Source organism: Vicia villosa, unplaced genomic scaffold (genome assembly GCF_029867415.1).
Source record: "Vicia villosa cultivar HV-30 ecotype Madison, WI unplaced genomic scaffold, Vvil1.0 ctg.002705F_1_1, whole genome shotgun sequence".
Classification (NCBI taxonomy): Eukaryota; Viridiplantae; Streptophyta; class Magnoliopsida; order Fabales; family Fabaceae; genus Vicia; species Vicia villosa.
The window spans coordinates 74,629-94,820 of record NW_026706008.1 but is presented as its reverse complement, the minus strand read 5'-3'; the positions used below and the strand labels follow the sequence as shown (position 1 = coordinate 94,820).

Here is a 20,192-nt window from a genome sequence, read left to right as displayed (position 1 = left end):
TAGGGTTTTTGACTTAATTCAACTAAAGGGTTGACTTTTAATCAGAACATGGTTCCAAGACTCAAACTATGATTCAAGGACATATAAATCAACATTATAATCCATTCACATTATTCATTTGAAGAGGAGACTTGATTCATATGAAAATCACAAAACTGCAGTTCATTTGAAAAAAGTCAATTGTGCAAGTCATCCTTTGACTTTTGAGATAAATGGTCAACTATGTAATTTTAAGGATCGAAATCATCATCATATGCATATTGAAGACATTTGATCAAAGAAAATTAAAATAATTCATCAAGAATCAAAAAGTTAACAAAAGTCAAAATTAGGGTTTTAAGTGATTTTTAACCTAATTTTGGGAACTTCAAATTTTGCCTACAAACTAAAAAATCTCCAAACATGAAAATTGTAGATCTTGACAAAACAAATAACTTATCACAATGCAACTTTTGGCTAAAAGTTATTATTTTGAGAGATTTTGGATTAAGAAGGTTTATGTTCAAAAGACTTAAAAAAATTCTAAGTGTTTTCACCTAGTTTTTTCTTAACTTTAAAGCCTTTTTTCTCCATGATCTAAAAAGATTTTGAGGAAACTGATAACACGAAAATGTATCACATATTTGGCTTGATTTATATAGATTATTTCTCTATTTTATTTTAATTATGTTGTTTTATGTCGGTATTATGCTGGTATTTTCTATGTTTTCAGGTTTTTACTATTTACAAGGCATGTATGAAGAAAGTCGCAAATTTGGAGAAGAATCGAGCTTAAAACAACAAAAAAAAGGAAGAAATAAAGAAAATAATATATATATATATATATATATAATATATAATATATATATATATATATATATATATATATATATATATATATATATAATATATATTATATATAATATATATTATATATAATATATATATATATATATATATATATATATATATATATATATATATATATATATATATATATATATATATATATATATATATATATATATATATATATATATATATATATATATATATATATATATATATATATATATATATATATATATATATATATATATATATATATATATATATATATATATATATATATATATATATAGAAGGTGGGCCCGCCCCATGTTTTTATATATAACTAAATATATATATATATATATATATATATATATATATATATATATATATATATATATATATATATATATATATATATATATATATATATATATATATATATATATATATATATATATATATAGAAGAAAAATGTGACGTTGGTCACATTTGTATTTGTGTGACGTCACATTGGAGACAAATATATATAAAAGAAGGACGACATGTATGCATGGCTTTAGCAAGAATGAAGTCGGGATAATTGGAGACGCCTGTCTCCCATTGAGGGCCACGTTATGAATTAATTGAGACCCCCGTCTCAGGACTTATTCAAATTGAAGACCCACGTCTCCGTTTTATTTGCCGCACGTTACACTCTCTGAACCAAGTCAAAAGATTTTAACCTTCCTATATTTGTGGAGAAAAATGAGGAACGAGTGAAACTCAGTAAAAGGAGCAGTTACCACAAGACATTATAAAAGGAACATGAGAGACCCCTAAAAAAGGGTTGGACCATGCTTAGTCCCAGCCATAGCTTTCAGTATTATTTTCATTCCAGCATTTTACTCTTCCAGTAATTGTTTTTAATTCTTGTTCATCTTTTCTCACAATAATTTCTACACCATAAATTATTGTGAACCTTTAACGGATCTAACCTTACGTTAGATTCAGTTTTTATTTCCTTGTTTAATTTACGCTGAATAATTTCTGAAGAACAATCCAACCAACCTGTGGTGGGAGTTCAAGTACTCCAAGATTCAAGTTTTATTTCATATTTATATTATTCAGGTTTATTATTTATCGCCTTTATTTATATTTATTGCATGATATATTATATGCCAACTAATATGTCTAATATTATGAACCGAATTTATTTATGCATGTTTAACCATATTAATATGTCTGGCTAATTTATTTAGATGTCGGTATGTAAAGTAATTTAACTGTAGGGATCCGAAATAAATTGGCTTAATTATGTTTTATTAAATGTCACTTGTTTTTGGTTTGTATGTCTAATTTAATTAGTAAGTCTTAAAACCAATAGAGCGAAAGTTTGAGGGGTTAAGACGGTCAAAGGTTAAAATCAATAGAGCGAAAGTTTGAGATCTTTAACTGGATAGTAGACATAGGACATTAGTTTTAAGGATGGCGAAAGCGTATTAAAACTAATTAGAACTTATTTATTTCCAAAAAGTGTTTTTACACCCGAGCGGGATGGCGAAAGCGTACGTTAGGGATATTAGCATGTTCCGAGTCAACAGAGCGAGAGTTTGAGATTAGGGGATTTAAGTAGATAACGACTTCATAAAACAAGGATTTTATTAATTACGTTGTTTTCAAAAAGCGTTTCTAAATCTGGTGGGATGGCGAAAGCGTACATTAAGAGTTAGGATCGTAGTCTGAATCAATAGAGCGAGAGTTTGAGAGGAGGACTTTTAAATAACATAGTTAGTAAAGATCTTTGATTTAATTAGAATCTGGCCAATGGAACTTCGGATCACCTAAGTTAGATGAAATACATACTGATATCCGTTTATTATTATATTTTACCTAGATTTAAGATTTAGTTTCCCCATTTATAAAAAAACCCAAATATCATTAGCCTTAGCTTTACATAGTAACTTTAGATAACGGTAGGTCGATTTATAGTCCCTGTGGATTCGATATCTTTTAAAACTACACGACACGACTGTGTACTTGCAGTTATCCCGACTAATAGACACGCAAAGTCGCGATCAATAGAATTATACAAACCAATTCGAATTATGCCATTATAACTCAACCTATATCTCTCGTTTTTCCTTTCACTCTTTTCATTCAAGCGCAATCACATTAAGCCCGTTATCCGTACACGCACATAGTATGGAAATTCGGTTAGCGACTATGATCCTTTTTCTTTAGCACGGGGTTCTGGTTTTTTAAATGGTGAAGCCCCATCTCTCCTAACTGCAGTTGCGGGGGATCGAACCGTAGTCCACCCTACCAAGCCCAGTACCAGTTACCTCTAGGCCAACCAACAGTGGGTGCTAAATATCAAATCCTTATTGGCTTAACAACCGTTGGGCTAAATGACCGGGTGAGGGTCACCTAACTTAGAAGGTTATTTTTCAATCAAAATATTTATTTATTAAAAACAGGATCATTCACTTATATTCATCGACTCCCTACGTAGTTCGTGCTTAAGATGGTGCCGACTGCTAGTATAAACTACTTAAGAGCTACTTTGAAAACTTGAGCCTAAGGTCTCGACATAATGGGCATCTAAATTGATATCACATAATTAGGGGGTTAGGGTGTCAGGACGGTATCGATGTTGTTGAAACATCCCCAAGTCTTTCTAACAAAGCCTAAAGTGTGACAACCAATATACTTTGAGAGTGTGCATGCCATGTAACAAAAAGCAAATAATTTTTGTTGGTGGTTAAAATTTTTAAATTTTGGGGAAATTCGATAACAACAGAAAATCTTATATAAAGAATCGACAACACAACTAGAAGACAATAAATAAAGTAATAAATGAACGCGGTAAAGCTTCTCCCCCACACTTAAACCAAACATTGTCCTCAATGTTTTGATAAAAGTTGGAAAAGGAAAGACCAAACCTGTATGGATGCTACTGGCCGGCTATCACGACCAAATCCACTCCGCGTCCGGAGGAAATACCTTCTCCTATCACGCTCATCAACGGTGTCACCACCAGCAGCAACATTCGTAGGAATGTGCGTGGAGACCAGCTCATCTTTGAGACGATCGTCTATAGATTTTTCTCTTAGATATGGTCGAGAAGTAACAAGCGATCCATATTTTTATTTTCTGCAAATTCAAACAATTAAAAGGAAAACATTAAATTGAAAACTCGTGGGTTTCCTCCCACGCAGCGCTTTGTTTAACGTCAATAGCTTGACGGTTTAAGAGTGCAAGCACTCAAGGTGTTTCTTTCGAGAAAGACTTCTCGGTTGAACTTTTAGCAAATGTCGTTTTCCATGGCCATTTATCAAGCCATCTCACATATCCCTCACCTTTTCTTTTCTTTCTTATGTGGGGTGATTCATTCTTTTGAAATCGTGGTGGCGGTTCTGGATCGATCCTAACTATCAGCTTTTCAAGTTCGGGCTTAGTGATATTATCAACCACCTCAAAGATTAACCTTACCCTCTTATCACTAACGATATCCTTAGTTTAATGGTCGTCTAAATTTCTCTTTTTATGCAAGACTTCAAATAAGGGTGCATTAGTGTGTATATTTTCCAATATCTTCACATACATTATGGATTTGGAGTCTACCTTAGCTTCCACAAAACTTTGCGGGAAAGAATTCGGTGGGGTATAGGGAAAAGGAATAACAATAGGTGTTTTCCTCTCTACCTCTTCTAAAACCTCCCTTTCAGATGGTGTTGGTGGATTTTTCTCAATCTCCACTCTTTTCTCACTAGAAATCTCTTCAACCACATTATCACTCTTCTCAATCTCATAATCGCTCTCTTCAATCTCATTATCACTCTCCTCAGGAATTTCAATTTGTTCTTCACTAATGGTTGTTTCCATATACTCCTCAAGTAAGTGTCCTAGCGACTTTTGTTCAAGTTGGGAGATTTGAGTTTCTAATGCCATGTTGTGAGTCGCGAGGGACTCAACCATAGTGGTTAGTTGCCTAAGGTTTTCATTGTTTTGAAGACTTTGTTTGATAAACTCTTGGTTTTGGACGGTTTGTGTCTCTACAAAGTGCTCCATCATGGCTTCTAATCTTGAGTGAGTTAGCGTCTCATCGGAATCCTCCATTGATGTTTCGAAGTTAAAATTATGGGATTCTCGAGGTTCTTCAAAGGGAGCTAGTGTTGCATTTTGCGTTTCCTCAAAGTGCTTCGTCATCATAGATTCTAGCCTAGAGAGAGTTTGTGCTTCAATGAATTCCTCCATCAAGGTTTCGAGGTTGGATTTATGATAATCTTGCGACTCCTCAAAATGTTGGGCATGGTGATCGTAGAGGAAATTTGGTTGATGATAAGTTTGTGTTGCATCGAAATCCTCTATTAATGCTTCGAGGTTAGAGTTATTGTAATCTTGTGGTTCCTCGAAGTAGGTTAGCCTCGCATTTTGTGTTTCCACAAAGTTCCTTGTCATCATAGATGTTTCATTAAAATTTTCCATTATTATTTCAAGGTCAGATTTATGGGATTCTGGTGACTCCTCAAAATATTGGTTGTGGTGATCGTTGAGGAAATTCGGTTGAGGGTAGGTTTGGTTGGGATTATAAAATTCTTGCGACTCCTCCAAATGTTGGGATTGATAGTTGGAGAGGTAATTAGGGTGAGAATGAGTTTGTGACGCATTGAAGTTTTCCAACAGTATTTCGAGGTCGGATTTATGGGATTCTTGGTATCCCTCGAAATACTGTTGTTGGGAGTTGTTGAAAAAGTTTGGGTGATACATTGTAACTAGTAAAAAAAAATCCTTAGTCTCTACTACGTAACTAAAAGAGTTACGATATCGACTTAAATAGTCCCCGGCAACGGCGCCAAAAACTTGATCGCGACTTTGCGTGTCTATTAGTCGGGATAAGTGCAAGTGCACAGTCGTGTCGTGTAGTTTTAAAAGATATCGAATCCACATGGACTATAAATCGACCTACCGTTATCTAAAGTTACTATGTAAAGCTAAGGCTAATGATATTTGGGTTTTTTTATAAATGGGGAAACTAAATCTTAAATCTAGGTAAAATATAATAATAAACGGATATCAGTATGTATTTCATCTAACTTAGGTGATCCGAAGTTCCATTGGCCAGATTCTAATTAAATCAAAGATCTTTACTAACTATGTTATTTAAAAGTCCTCCTCTCAAACTCCCGCTCTATTGATTCAGACTACGATCCTAACTCTTAATGTACGCTTTCGCCATCCCACCCGATTTAGAAACGCTTTTTGAAAACAACGTAATTAATAAAATGCTTGTTTTATGAAGTCGTTATCTACTTAAATCCCCTAATCTCAAACTCTCGCTCTGTTGACTCGGAACATGCTAATATCCCTAACGTACGCTTTCGCCATCCCGCTCGGGTGTAAAAACACTTTTTGGGAATAAATAAGTTCTAATTAGTTTTAATATGCATTCGCCATCCTTAAAACTAATGTCCTATGTCTACTATCCAGTTAAAGATCTCAAACTTTCGCTCTATTGATTTTAACCTTTGACCGTCTTAACCCCTCAAACTTTCGCTCTATTGGTTTTAAGACTTACTAATTAAATTAGACATACAAACCAAAAACAAGTGACATTTAATAAAACATAATTAAGCCAATTTATTTCGGATCCCTACGGTTAAATTACTTTACATACCGACATCTAAATAAATTAGCCAGACATATTAATATGGTTAAACATGCATAAATAAATTCGGTTCATAATATTAGGCATATTAGTTGGCATATAATATATCATGCAATAAATATAAATAAAGGCGATAAATAATAAACCTGAATAATATAAATCTGAAATAAAACTTGAATCTTGGAGTACTTGAACTTCCACCACAGGTTGGTTGGATTGTTCTTCAGAAATTATTCAGCGTAAATTAAACAAGGAAATAAAAACTGAATCTAACGTAAGGTTAGATCCGTTAAAGGTTCACAATAATTTCCGGTGTAGAAATTATTGTGAGAAAAGATGAACAAGAATTAAAAAACAATTACTGGAAGAGTAAAATGCTGGAATGAAAATAATACTGAAAGCTATGGCTGGGACTAAGCATGGTCCAACCCTTTTTCAGTGGTCTCTCATGTTCCTTTTATAATGTCTTGTGGTAACTGCTCCTTTTACTGAGTTTCACTCGTTCCTCATTTTTCTCCACAAATATAGGAAGGTTAAAATCTTTTGACTTGGTTCAGAGAGTGTAACGTGCGGCAAATAAAACGGAGACGTGGGTCTTCAATTTGAATAAGTCCTGAGACGGGGGTCTCAATTAATTTATAACGTGGCCCTCAATGGGAGACGGGCGTCTCCAATTATCCCGACTTCATTCTTGCTAAAGCCATGCATACATGTCGTCCTTCTTTTATATATATTTGTCTCCAATGTGACGTCACACAAATACAAATGTGACCAATGTCACATTTTTCTTATATATATATATATATATATATATATATATATATATATATATATATATATATATATATATATATATATATATATATATATATATATATATATATATATATATAGTTATATATATATATATAGTTATATATAAAAACATGGGGCGGGCCCACCTTCTATATATATATATATATTATATATATATATATATATATATATATATATATATATATATATATTATGTATAATATATATATATATATATATATATATATATATATATATATATATATATATATATATATATATATTATTTTCTTTATTTCTTCCTTTTTTTGTTGTTTTAAGCTCGATTCTTTTCCAAATTTGCGACTTTCTTCATACATGTCTTGTAAATAGTAAAAACCTGAAAACATAGAAAATACCAGCATAATACCGACATAAAACAACATAATTAAAATAAATAGGGAAATAATCTATATAAATCAAGCCAAATATGTGATACATTTTCGTGTTATCAGAAAGTTTCAACAAGTGGATTAGAGTATGTAGCAAGGGCTTTCCAAAGAGACCAATAGCATGAAATTCCATGACTTGAGCTATGAGATATGGTTTTATGAAGAAGGCTCCATAACACTTGAAAAAACTCCATGAACATGAAGAAGTTATGAACTAAAACTACTCCAAATGCAAAGATTCCTTTCTTGCAGCCCCTCTAACTTGTTCAAGGCACCATACTCAGATGATTTCACTTGCTTTTGAGCTATGATCCATGCGTTTTAAGCATTGTCCAAAGTTTCATTCCATTTCAAGCATAAAGTGGTGACTTCCATTCTTGTAAAACCACTTTAATCACAAAGTCCACTCTCCTTGAGCTTCCAACTTGTTGCTTCTACATACACTCCATCTAAAACTTAGACCAAACATGTTTAAAGCAACCAAAAACTCCAAGCATGCTTGTACCATATCATTGGAACCATAACTTTCATGTTTCTTCCTGAAGAAGCAAAATGGTACAAGTATCACATGTGAACTTCTTTTGATTAGATTTTTCCCTCCACAAACCACAAATTATGCCTTTAAATTGAGGCCTTTTCTTCTGAAATCAAATACACCAGAATTCTCTAAGTCACCCCCACTTGAAATTCTCCTTCTTTCCAACTTTGCATTTTTTGAGTGATTTTGAGTTCCATAAGTTTTTGGTGTCTAACAACCATTCCAACAGCTTCTAATTATCATTTAGAAGCTGTACATCATCTCCACCACCTCCAACCAAAAATCACCTTCAAACCTCCATTAAAGAACCTTTTGAGACCTTATCCTTCCAAACTTCATTCCTTAAGCATACTAGCCAAATTTATCATCCAAACACCTTCCATATATCATATAGAAGTTGTCCATATCACTAACCCGTCACTGTAACACTTGAATCTCATTGTTGCATTTTCAATTTTTCATCTTGTAAGTACATTCAGGTTCCAAGCTCCAGAGGTTTTGAAGGTCAATTAAGCATCCATTTAGCTTCCCTAGAACATAAGGAAGCTATTTAGATCGTTACACAAGTTCTGTAACACCTCTAAAGTAAGGGTTTGATCTTCACTTTCAGAGATAAATTTTTAAACTCAAACTCATTGATAGAAGTACCATTTTTAATAAAACTTGATACCATTATACTCAGCATAATGTAGGAAATAAAAGCCCTAATGTTTTAGGGATTGGTTGCACATATATGTCATTTAATTTGATTTTGAAGTTTTAGGGTTCATATCTTTTACAGAAAAATTTGAATTATAGAGTGGAAATAAATAAAAACTAATTACATATTTGAATTCCTCTCGAAAAAATAAGCAAGTTTGATTTTTACACTTTTTAATTTGGTTGAGATTTAAAGCTTTTGCAATTTGGCCATTTTTTGAAAAACAAGTTACAGTAACTGTAACTCAACGAAGAAGATGAAGATGGTTGGATTCAAAAATTTGAATTTTGGCACTTGTTTTATAATATATTGATTGATGTGTGTTTTACTAATAACTAAATTGTAATAGCCCAGTTGATTGTGTGTGTGTGTGTGTGTGTTTGCAGCGTGTCAGCAACAAAACCTTATTTTTTAGCACTTATTTCCATTGTTTTTTACGTAACTTTGAAAAATTATAAAAAATAGAAAAATCAATCTTTTTGACTAGTTCTTTTTTGTGAAGTTTATTTAACTTGTGTATTTTCATACCATGTTTAAAAAACTCAAAAATATTTAATATTTTGTCATTTAAAAATTAATCATAAACATGTCCTTTTATGTATTAAAAATCAACCAAAACTCATTTTATTTTAAATATTTCTTCAAAGTAGCTTTGTGTATTTTTGTAAATATATGTTTAGGGTTAGGATAGACTGTCTTTGACTTTTCCATGTACCCTTAGACCAATTCTCTTTTAGAATTTGGTATTAATTCATTAAAATCAATTAGGCTTAGGTGTTAATTTCAAAACCCTAATTTTAAATCCTAATTCAAAAACCCTAGGTTTAAAACCCTAATCCAAAAAATGAAACATGTTGATCCTTGTTTATACATGTTAAATATGAATTGTTTATATTGATCATTGTCCTTTATCCATTGTACATACTTGTTGATTTTATCCTTGTATTCTTATATTTGTTATCCATTCTATTATCATTGTATATACTTTGTCTACCAACCCCTTCTTTAAAACATTGGCATTAAGAGAAGAATTATTTCCGGTAAAACTACTCTTAATCCATTGACCTTGTATTGTTAAAACTCAACACCCAAAATAATTTTGGCCACTTTGGCCCTTTTATTTTCCTTTTAAGAGGAACTACAAAAGCTATGACTTCCCTATTGCAATTAAGGGGTATGTATGCTTGAGATGCGATATCTTATCGAGCTCACTTTCAAAAACTTCTTTTCCCATCCCCACACTCTTTTTAAACAAGTTCACATATGCTTTTTCAAAATAGATGTACACAAAAACAATAACATTTTCAAAGAGATTCTCATGGAGTACCATGGATATGAGGGGTGCTTAAAACCTTCCCCTTGTATAACAAACCCGCTTACCCAAATCTCTGATAATTTTATTAGTTTTGATTTTAAAAACTTTTGTGGGTTTTATTCGCTCTTTCTCCCATTCCTTTTGGAAACAATAAAGCGTAGTGGCGACTCTGTTTGAAACAAAATGAGCTAAGTCTTTCTCATGGCTTTAGTCTCACAAATTTCAACGCTACAAGGTCATACGACAATGGACAACGATGGGGCCACATGACAACAAATCTTATGGAATCAATGAATGGTGTCTTCAAAGGCATATGAAATCTCCCAGTAACAGCTTTGGTCCAATCAACATATTTTAGGATGGCTTCATTTTTTGCAAAAAGAGGTGAAATATGGAACGCAATGTTACAATCGAGACACCTATGGAGTGAAAGCAGCATGAAATTTATTAAGGCAGAAAGTGTCAAAGCCAACACTCATCATGTAACAAGATTCGACCGACATAACCACAACTTCATTGTCATAGAGACAATCGACCACAGCAAGGGGCTGCCAAGGCAAGAGTATAGGGTTATGCTACCAGCTTGTTGGTGTGATTGTGGAAAGTTTCAAGCCTTTCGTATGCCTCGCTCTCATGTCATTACGGCATGTACGTATGCTCAACAAGATGAATTACTACTTCTATCTCCCATTTACAAGGCATCGACTTTGCTCAAAGTATACAACATTGAATTTCCACTGGTAGCAAAACCAGATTATTGACCTGCGTATGAAGGGGAAATAGTTTGGAACAACGATCAAATGTGAAGGAGTAAAAAGGGTCATCCCAAAAGAAAGTGCATCTCAACTGAAATGGACTCCCTTGACAAGCTAGAAAGAAATTGTGGTTTATGCCGTCAGGTCAGACACAAAAAAATTGTCCCATTCCTGCTATTAGTTCGACAACATAAAAATTGTAATCGCAATATCTGCACTTTTTTATTATGTCAACAGACTGTTTTTCATTACGGGCGTTTGTTACAACATACCAAACACAAACAATACATTAAATACCATAAAGAATAAAACAAGAGCACAAACACCAGATAAACCAACAACGCTTAATTCTAAAAGCAACAATGCAACAAAATAGCTAAGAAATTACAACCGTTAAAATAATTTCATCGGATTTATGCATCAGCGAGATTACGTTATTGTCTATTTTAACTTCCTATCCAACAATGAGGTTTTCCAGTTGCAAAGCAAGTGGTTGTTCTTCTTCTCTTGATCCTTCTAATTTGTTCACCATCTTCGATGTCTTCGTCTAACCATCACATCAATTCTCTCTTCAGACGCTCCGTAGAATGAATGTACCAAAATTTCATTTTCATCAGAGGTTTGGTGGCCGAGAAAATAACGTATTCGTCTCTCGTGAAAATTATGGGAGATTTTATGACGCAAAATAAGAAGAGAATGTGAGAAATTGTGAACAATGTTAGAGATGTAAGTGTTTTATTTATATAAAACACAAATGCATGTAGGAGCCAAACCAATTGGCGCCTCCCGTTTAATTTTATGAGGTGTCGCCATCTCATTTGGCTAAGTCAAAAATTCATACATGGAGGAGTCATCCCATTTGGCGCCTCCCTTCTACTTTTAAGAGGAGGAGCCAATTCATTTGGCGTCTCCTTTATAACTTTTCCAAAAACATGGTCATTTGCGTAATTTTTACTGAAACGTGGTTTTTTGTGTATTTTTTTTCCAATACTTGGTTATTAAAAAAATCTTTAGTTTACTGTAAATTCGAAGACAATTTTTAATTACATGACGTTTATATTGGTGATTTGTAAGTGTCAATTCAGCAATGAACTATTCAAAGAATCTATTTTTATTTAAAATTTATGTTGAACATGTCATCAATATGAGCTACATGTCATTAAAAATTTTCTTCAGATTTATAGAGGAATAAATAATAAAATCCTCAAAAAATCTATTCTCCCTTTTTGGCATAGTAAAAAAGACACAAATACAAAGCAAATAAATACATTTGAGAAGTAAAAAAACAAATATACATATTAATCCATGCATGATTTGTGTTAATATTTCTAGTTTAGTTCTTATGAAAAAAAGTTTTCTCTAGGAATGGGTTTTGTAAAAATATCTGCAAGTTGATTAGATGAAGTTACAAATTCGAGTACACATTCTCCTTTTTCAACATGATCTCTAATAAAGTGGTGCCTAACTTCAATGTGTTTAACATGGGAATGAAGAATCAAGTTTTTTATTAGGTTTATGATGCTAGGGTTGTTGCATCTTATCGGAACAACTCGAAGATTAACATCGTAGTCACTGAGTTGTTGCTTTATCCATATAATTTGAGCATAACAGCTACCCGCAATAATGTATTACGCCTCAGTTGTGGATAGTGTGACACCTGCTTGTTTCTTACTATGCCATGAGACAAGCGAGTTCCCAATTAACTAACATGTATCACTAGTATTTTTCCTATCCAATATGCATCAAAAAATCGAAGTTGATGTACCCAACTAAATCAATATGCTCCCTTAGGGTATCATAAACCCATTTGTTGTGTGTTAGAGAGATATCTCATGATACATTTGAACACACTGAGATGCGATTACTTAGAAGATGCTTGAAAGTGTGCACACATTCATAGATAAACATTTTTAATACCTCTTTACAATATTTAGCTTGACTTATGAATGTTCCTTCTTTAGTTTGATGGATTTGAAGTCCTAGAAAGTACTCTAGCTCTCCCATCATAAACATTTCAAACTCGTTCTACATAATTTCAAAAAATTATTTGCGCAAGGTTTCATTAGTAGCACCAAAAATAATATCATCGACATAAATTTAATCTGATAAGATGTCATACTCGATTTTTTTTATTTATGTTTTATCCACTTGTCCTCTTCAAAGTTTGTTATCAAGAAAAAATTTACTTATTTTTTATTCCTCAACGAAAAATTGATATTTTGAAATCAGAACGTAAGATAATTATAACTAGGGGTGGGAATAGGCCAAACCGGCCTACAAGGGCATATAGCCTAGGCTACATAAGGTCGGGTCAGGCCTATTTAATAAAGAGGCCAGACTTAGACTTTTTTAAAAGTCTATTTTATTAAATAGATTAGACTTAGGCTATTAAAAAAGTATATAATGTCTTATAGGTCGGCCTATACTTTCATATATATTTGAGATATGCTAAATAGGTTGGCTCATGTGTGTGTGTGTGTGTGTATATATATATATATATATATATATATATATATATATATATATATATATATATATATATATATATATATATATATATATGGGATAAGATCAAATGACACCAGTGTGAAAGTTTAATTTGACACCAAAATCTCAACCGTTAAAAGAATTGATTTAACGGTGATACTAAATGAAATAAAATAATAATAAAAAATACATAGTATATTTTTCTCCTAAAAAATAGGCTATTTAGTATCACCGTTAGATTAATTTTTTTAACGGTTGAGATTTGGTGTCAAATTAAACTTTGACATCTTGGTGTCATTTGATCTTATCCCACATAGAAAAAAAATGCTTAATAGGCTAGTATATGTATGCATATATATTCGAGTAAAAATAAGTCGGCTTATATATGCATATACAAGCCGACCTATAAGGTTTCCTAAGTAATATGAATTAATTGAAAATTTAATGAGATACAAACTTTTAAATAAGCTTCGGACCATTAAAAAGGCCAGGATAAGCCAAAAACTAATCCTATAATAGGCCAGACTTAAACTTTCTAAAGCCTGATCCAACCTATTTTCACCCCTAATTATAACTAAAAATAAAAATGGTTAAGAAAATGACAAATTTTATTATAAATATAATGTTTTATCAATCAAAAGAAAAAAATTAGTTAGTAAAATAAATTATAAAAAGATTATAAAAATTTCTAAAAAGATAATCTTTAATTTTTACTTTAAAGTTGCGAAGTTTAACAACTTTTATATTATATATATTTCTAACTGTCCTATTTATTTACAATTCTTTTTTAATTAAAGATATTTAGTTTTTTAAAATTAATTAGTTATTTATAAATTTATAATAGTATGAAGACGATGATTATAACTAACTAGGGTTTGAATGGATCAGGTCGTAAATACAGCCAGGCCAATAAAATATCTAATTATAAATGCTAACTAGGGTTTATTAAGCTTCCATTAAGAAGATCTGTGTGTGAATTTTTTGTCGTTATTCATTCGTTTTCTTTTGTTGTAATGTCGATGGATACTTTCTCGCTTGGCGTGATACGACCGCCCCCTGGAAGCTGCGACGAAAGAGGGAAGCGGCCGAAATCAGATCAAGATCCGAAAACAGAACCGGAATCAGGATCAAGCTCGGAACCGGAACCGGAATCGGAAACAGATTCAGAAACGGAACGTGAATTAGAAAAAGAACGGGACAGGGCGTTTGGTTGGCAATCGATTCCATTAGAAGATCTGGAGGTTAGTGATCTGTCTAGTCGTTATGAAGATCACCCTTACCCTTTCGCTTATAGCTGTCCCAAATTTACGTACGTGAATAAAGCCATGAGAAAACAAGAAGAGGATGGTAAAAAGGCCCTTGCTGATTATCGGGAGAGTTCTCGTAACATAAGTCCCTATGATGTTACCGATGTTCCATCCTTTGGAAATATATGCGGCAATAACTTTCCCAGACCTGTTACCATTACCGTTGATCGGCGCCAGCATTTCGTTCATCTCTCCAAACTTGCATTGGACAAATACAACCATGACAATGAGGGTATCAAATATGAGTTTGAAGATGTTATCAAGGCAACCAGGCAATTTGTTCCTCTTATTACTTATTATATTACCTTTCAAGCAAAAACTATACATGATGGAGTTGAAAACTGTCCTGCTGCTACAACTTTTCAAGCCCGGGTGTGGGACAGGACGCCTTCATCGGAATTGCCTGTGGTTGAGTCTTGTTCCATTAAAACCTAACACACACCACGGTAATAATATTATGCATGCTTACATGTTTACTTTCTTGCTTACATGTTTACTTTCTTTTATTCTACTCTAGATATGTATAGAGTAGAACATAAAAGAAAATAAACATACATTATCACTAATATTCAAACATTATAAGCCACATTTAAAACTATATTTCAAATCTTTGATATATAATTTCTTACACATCCAACTTCTGTAAGAGAAGATTTTGTACAGAGAAGAAATAAAATGAGTATGTAAAGTCAAATTACATGTGACGAAGATATAAATCAACAATAAAGTACATGACCAGGATCATTCTAGAATCACCAAAGTTAATTTCAACTGCAGATAATACATGTAATCACCAAAGTTAAACTTACGTGCAATATATTCTGTTGAAAATCGCAATTCTTTGATCTGCTTATTGCATCTTTTCTCCAGACTTCTATCAAAATCGAGATGAAGACATCCTCGAATATCAAGAGATTCAAGAAGAGGGCATCCATCTAGAACAGCTAGTAATCCATTATTGGTGAGTTGGTTATTCAAAATTGTAAGGTGGCGCAGCTTATACATTGATTTTGCAATAACAAATGCCACATCATTGCACTTATTGTCGCCTGCTGCCTCAATACAAGGGCTAAATTGCATTGATTTCAAAAGTGGACAACATTTGCCAATATATTGAAAAAAATCAGTTCTTAGGTCCGAACAATGACAAATGTCAAGCTCTTCTAAGAATGGCTGCTTCTTCATAACATTCTTGAATGCCTCATTTGAAATGTCATGGCATCCTTCAAGCCACATGCATCTCAATTGATTTGAAGTCCTAGAAAGTACTCTAGCTCTCCCATCATAAACATTTCAAACTCGTTCTACATAATTTCAAAAAATTATTTGCGCAAGGTTTCATTAGTAGCACCAAAAATAATATCATCGACATAAATTTAATCTGATAAGATGTCATACTCGATTTTTTTTATTTATATTTTATCCACTTGTCCTCTTCAAAGTTTGTTATCAAGAAAAAATTTACTTATTTTTTATTCCTCAACGAAAAATTGATATTTTGAAATCAGAACGTAAGATAATTATAACTAGGGGTGGGAATAGGCCAAACCGGCTTACAAGGGCATATAGCCTAGGCTACATAAGGTCGGGTCAGACCTATTTAATAAAGAGGCTAGACTTAGACTTTTTTAAAAGTCTATTTTATTAAATAGATTAGACTTAGGCTATTAAAAAAGTATATAATGTCTTATAGGTCGGCCTATACTTTCATATATATTTGAGATATGCTAAATAGGTTGGCTCATGTGTGTGTGTGTGTGTGTGTGTATATATATATATATATATATATATATATATATATATATATATATATATATATATATATATATATATATATATATATATATATATATATATATATATATATATATATATATGGGATAAGATCAAATGACACCAGTGTCAAAGTTTAATTTGACACCAAAATCTCAACCGTTAAAAGAATTGATTTAACGGTGATACTAAATGAAATAAAATAATAATAAAAATTACATAGTATATTTTTCTCCTAAAAAATAGGCTATTTAGTATCACCGTTAGATTAATTTTTTTAACGGTTGAGATTTGGTGTCAAATTAAACTTTGACATCTTGGTGTCATTTGATCTTATCCCACATAGAAAAAAAATGCTTAATAGGCTAGTATATGTATGCATATATATTCGAGTAAAAATAAGTCGGCTTATATATGCATATACAAGCCGACCTATAAGGTTTCTTAAGTAATATGAATTAATTGAAAATTTAATGAGATACAAACTTTTAAATAAGCTTCGGACCAGATCAGACTTTTAAAAAGGCCAGGATAAGCCAAAAACTAATCCTATAATAGGCCAGACTTAAACTTTCTAAAGCCTGATCCTACCTATTTTCACCCCTAATTATAACTAAAAATAAAAATGGTTAAGAAAATGACAAATTTTATTATAAATATAATGTTTTATCAATCAAAAGAAAAAAATTAGTTAGTAAAATAAATTATAAAAAGATTATAAAAATTTCTAAAAAGATAATCTTTAATTTTTACTTTAAAGTTGCGAAGTTTAACAACTTTTATATTATATATATTTCTAACTGTCCTATTTATTTACAATTCTTTTTTAATTAAAGATATTTAGTTTTTTAAAATTAATTAGTTATTTATAAATTTATAATAGTATGAAGACGATGATTATAACTAACTAGGGTTTGAATGGATCAGGTCGTAAATACAGCCAGGCCAATAAAATATCTAATTATAAATGCTAACTAGGGTTTATTAAGCTTCCATTAAGAAGATCTGTGTGTGAATTTTTTGTCGTTATTCATTCGTTTTCTTTTGTTGTAATGTCGATGGATACTTTCTCGCTTGGCGTGATACGACCGCCCCCTGGAAGCTGCGACGAAAGAGGGAAGCGGCCGAAATCAGATCAAGATCCGAAAACAGAACCGGAATCAGGATCAAGCTCGGAACCGGAACCGGAATCGGAAACAGATTCAGAAACGGAACGTGAATTAGAAAAAGAACGGGACAGGGCGTTTGGTTGGCAATCGATTCCATTAGAAGATCTGGAGGTTAGTGATCTGTCTAGTCGTTATGAAGATCACCCTTACCCTTTCGCTTATAGCTGTCCCAAATTTACGTACGTGAATAAAGCCATGAGAAAACAAGAAGAGGATGGTAAAAAGGCCCTTGCTGATTATCGGGAGAGTTCTCGTAACATAAGTCCCTATGATGTTACCGATGTTCCATCCTTTGGAAATATATGCGGCAATAACTTTCCCAGACCTGTTACCATTACCGTTGATCGGCGCCAGCATTTCGTTCATCTCTCCAAACTTGCATTGGACAAATACAACCATGACAATGAGGGTATCAAATATGAGTTTGAAGATGTTATCAAGGCAACCAGGCAATTTGTTCCTCTTATTACTTATTATATTACCTTTCAAGCAAAAACTATACATGATGGAGTTGAAAACTGTCCTGCTGCTACAACTTTTCAAGCCCGGGTGTGGGACAGGACGCCTTCATCGGAATTGCCTGTGGTTGAGTCTTGTTCCATTAAAACCTAACACACACCACGGTAATAATATTATGCATGCTTACATGTTTACTTTCTTGCTTACATGTTTACTTTCTTTTATTCTACTCTAGATATGTATAGAGTAGAACATAAAAGAAAATAAACATACATTATCACTAATATTCAAACATTATAAGCCACATTTAAAACTATATTTCAAATCTTTGATATATAATTTCTTACACATCCAACTTCTGTAAGAGAAGATTTTGTACAGAGAAGAAATAAAATGAGTATGTAAAGTCAAATTACATGTGACGAAGATATAAATCAACAATAAAGTACATGACCAGGATCATTCTAGAATCACCAAAGTTAATTTCAACTGCAGATAATACATGTAATCACCAAAGTTAAACTTACGTGCAATATATTCTGTTGAAAATCGCAATTCTTTGATCTGCTTATTGCATCTTTTCTCCAGACTTCTATCAAAATCGAGATGAAGACATCCTCGAATATCAAGAGATTCAAGAAGAGGGCATCCATCTAGAACAGCTAGTAATCCATTATTGGTGAGTTGGTTATTCAAAATTGTAAGGTGGCGCAGCTTATACATTGATTTTGCAATAACAAATGCCACATCATTGCACTTATTGTCGCCTGCTGCCTCAATACAAGGGCTAAATTGCATTGATTTCAAAAGTGGACAACATTTGCCAATATATTGAAAAAAATCAGTTCTTAGGTCCGAACAATGACAAATGTCAAGCTCTTCTAAGAATGGCTGCTTCTTCACAACTTTCTTGAATGCCTCATTTGAAATGTCATGGCATCCTTCAAGCCACATGCATCTCAATTGATCTGAAGTCCTAGAAAGTACTCTAGCTCTCCCATCATAAACATTTCAAACTCGTTCTACATAATTTCAAAAAATTATTTGCGCAAGGTTTCATTAGTAGCACCAAAAATAATATCATCGACATAAATTTAATCTGATAAGATGTCATACTCGATTTTTTTTATTTATATTTTATCCACTTGTCCTCTTCAAAGTTTGTTATCAAGAAAAAATTTACTTATTTTTTATTCCTCAACGAAAAATTGATATTTTGAAATCAGAACGTAAGATAATTATAACTAGGGGTGGGAATAGGCCAAACCGGCCTACAAGGGCATATAGCCTAGGCTACATAAGGTCGGGTCAGGCCTATTTAATAAAGAGGCTAGACTTAGACTTTTTTAAAAGTCTATTTTATTAAATAGATTAGACTTAGGCTATTAAAAAAGTATATAATGTCTTATAGGTCGGCCTATACTTTCATATATATTTGAGATATGCTAAATAGGTTGGCTCATGTGTGTGTGTGTGTGTGTGTGTATATATATATATATATATATATATATATATATATATATATATATATATATATATATATATATATATGGGATAAGATCAAATGACACCAGTGTCAAAGTTTAATTTGACACCAAAATCTCAACCGTTAAAAGAATTGATTTAACGGTGATACTAAATGAAATAAAATAATAATAAAAAATACATAGTATATTTTTCTCCTAAAAAATAGGCTATTTAGTATCACCGTTAGATTAATTTTTTTAACGGTTGAGATTTGGTGTCAAATTAAACTTTGACATCTCGGTGTCATTTGATCTTATCCCACATAGAAAAAAAATGCTTAATAGGCTAGTATATGTATGCATATATATTCGAGTAAAAATAAGCCGGCTTATATATGCATATACAAGCCGGCCTATAAGGTTTCTTAAGTAATATGAATTAATTGAAAATTTAATGAGATACAGACTTTTAAATAAGCTTCGGACCAGATCAGACTTTTAAAAAGGCCAGGATAAGCCAAAAACTAATCCTATAAT

The 20,192-nt window shown here is 32.2% G+C and overlaps 2 protein-coding genes across 2 annotated transcripts; both read left to right on the top strand.

The window, feature by feature from the left end:
* The first annotated feature begins 14,422 nt into the window (after positions 1 to 14,422).
* On the top strand, positions 14,423 to 15,913 carry LOC131639597 (uncharacterized). Its single transcript, XM_058910081.1, has 2 exons — positions 14,423 to 15,234; positions 15,659 to 15,913. Exon 1 carries the CDS (start codon positions 14,495 to 14,497, stop codon positions 15,221 to 15,223), a length of 729 nt encoding a protein of 242 aa, XP_058766064.1. The 5' UTR covers positions 14,423 to 14,494; the 3' UTR covers positions 15,224 to 15,234; positions 15,659 to 15,913.
* Positions 15,914 to 17,541: 1,628 nt separating this feature from the next.
* LOC131639595 (uncharacterized) lies at positions 17,542 to 19,066 on the top strand. Its single transcript, XM_058910079.1, has 2 exons — positions 17,542 to 18,353; positions 18,778 to 19,066. Exon 1 carries the CDS (start codon positions 17,614 to 17,616, stop codon positions 18,340 to 18,342), a length of 729 nt encoding a protein of 242 aa, XP_058766062.1. The 5' UTR covers positions 17,542 to 17,613; the 3' UTR covers positions 18,343 to 18,353; positions 18,778 to 19,066.
* The last annotated feature ends 1,126 nt before the right edge of the window (positions 19,067 to 20,192 follow it).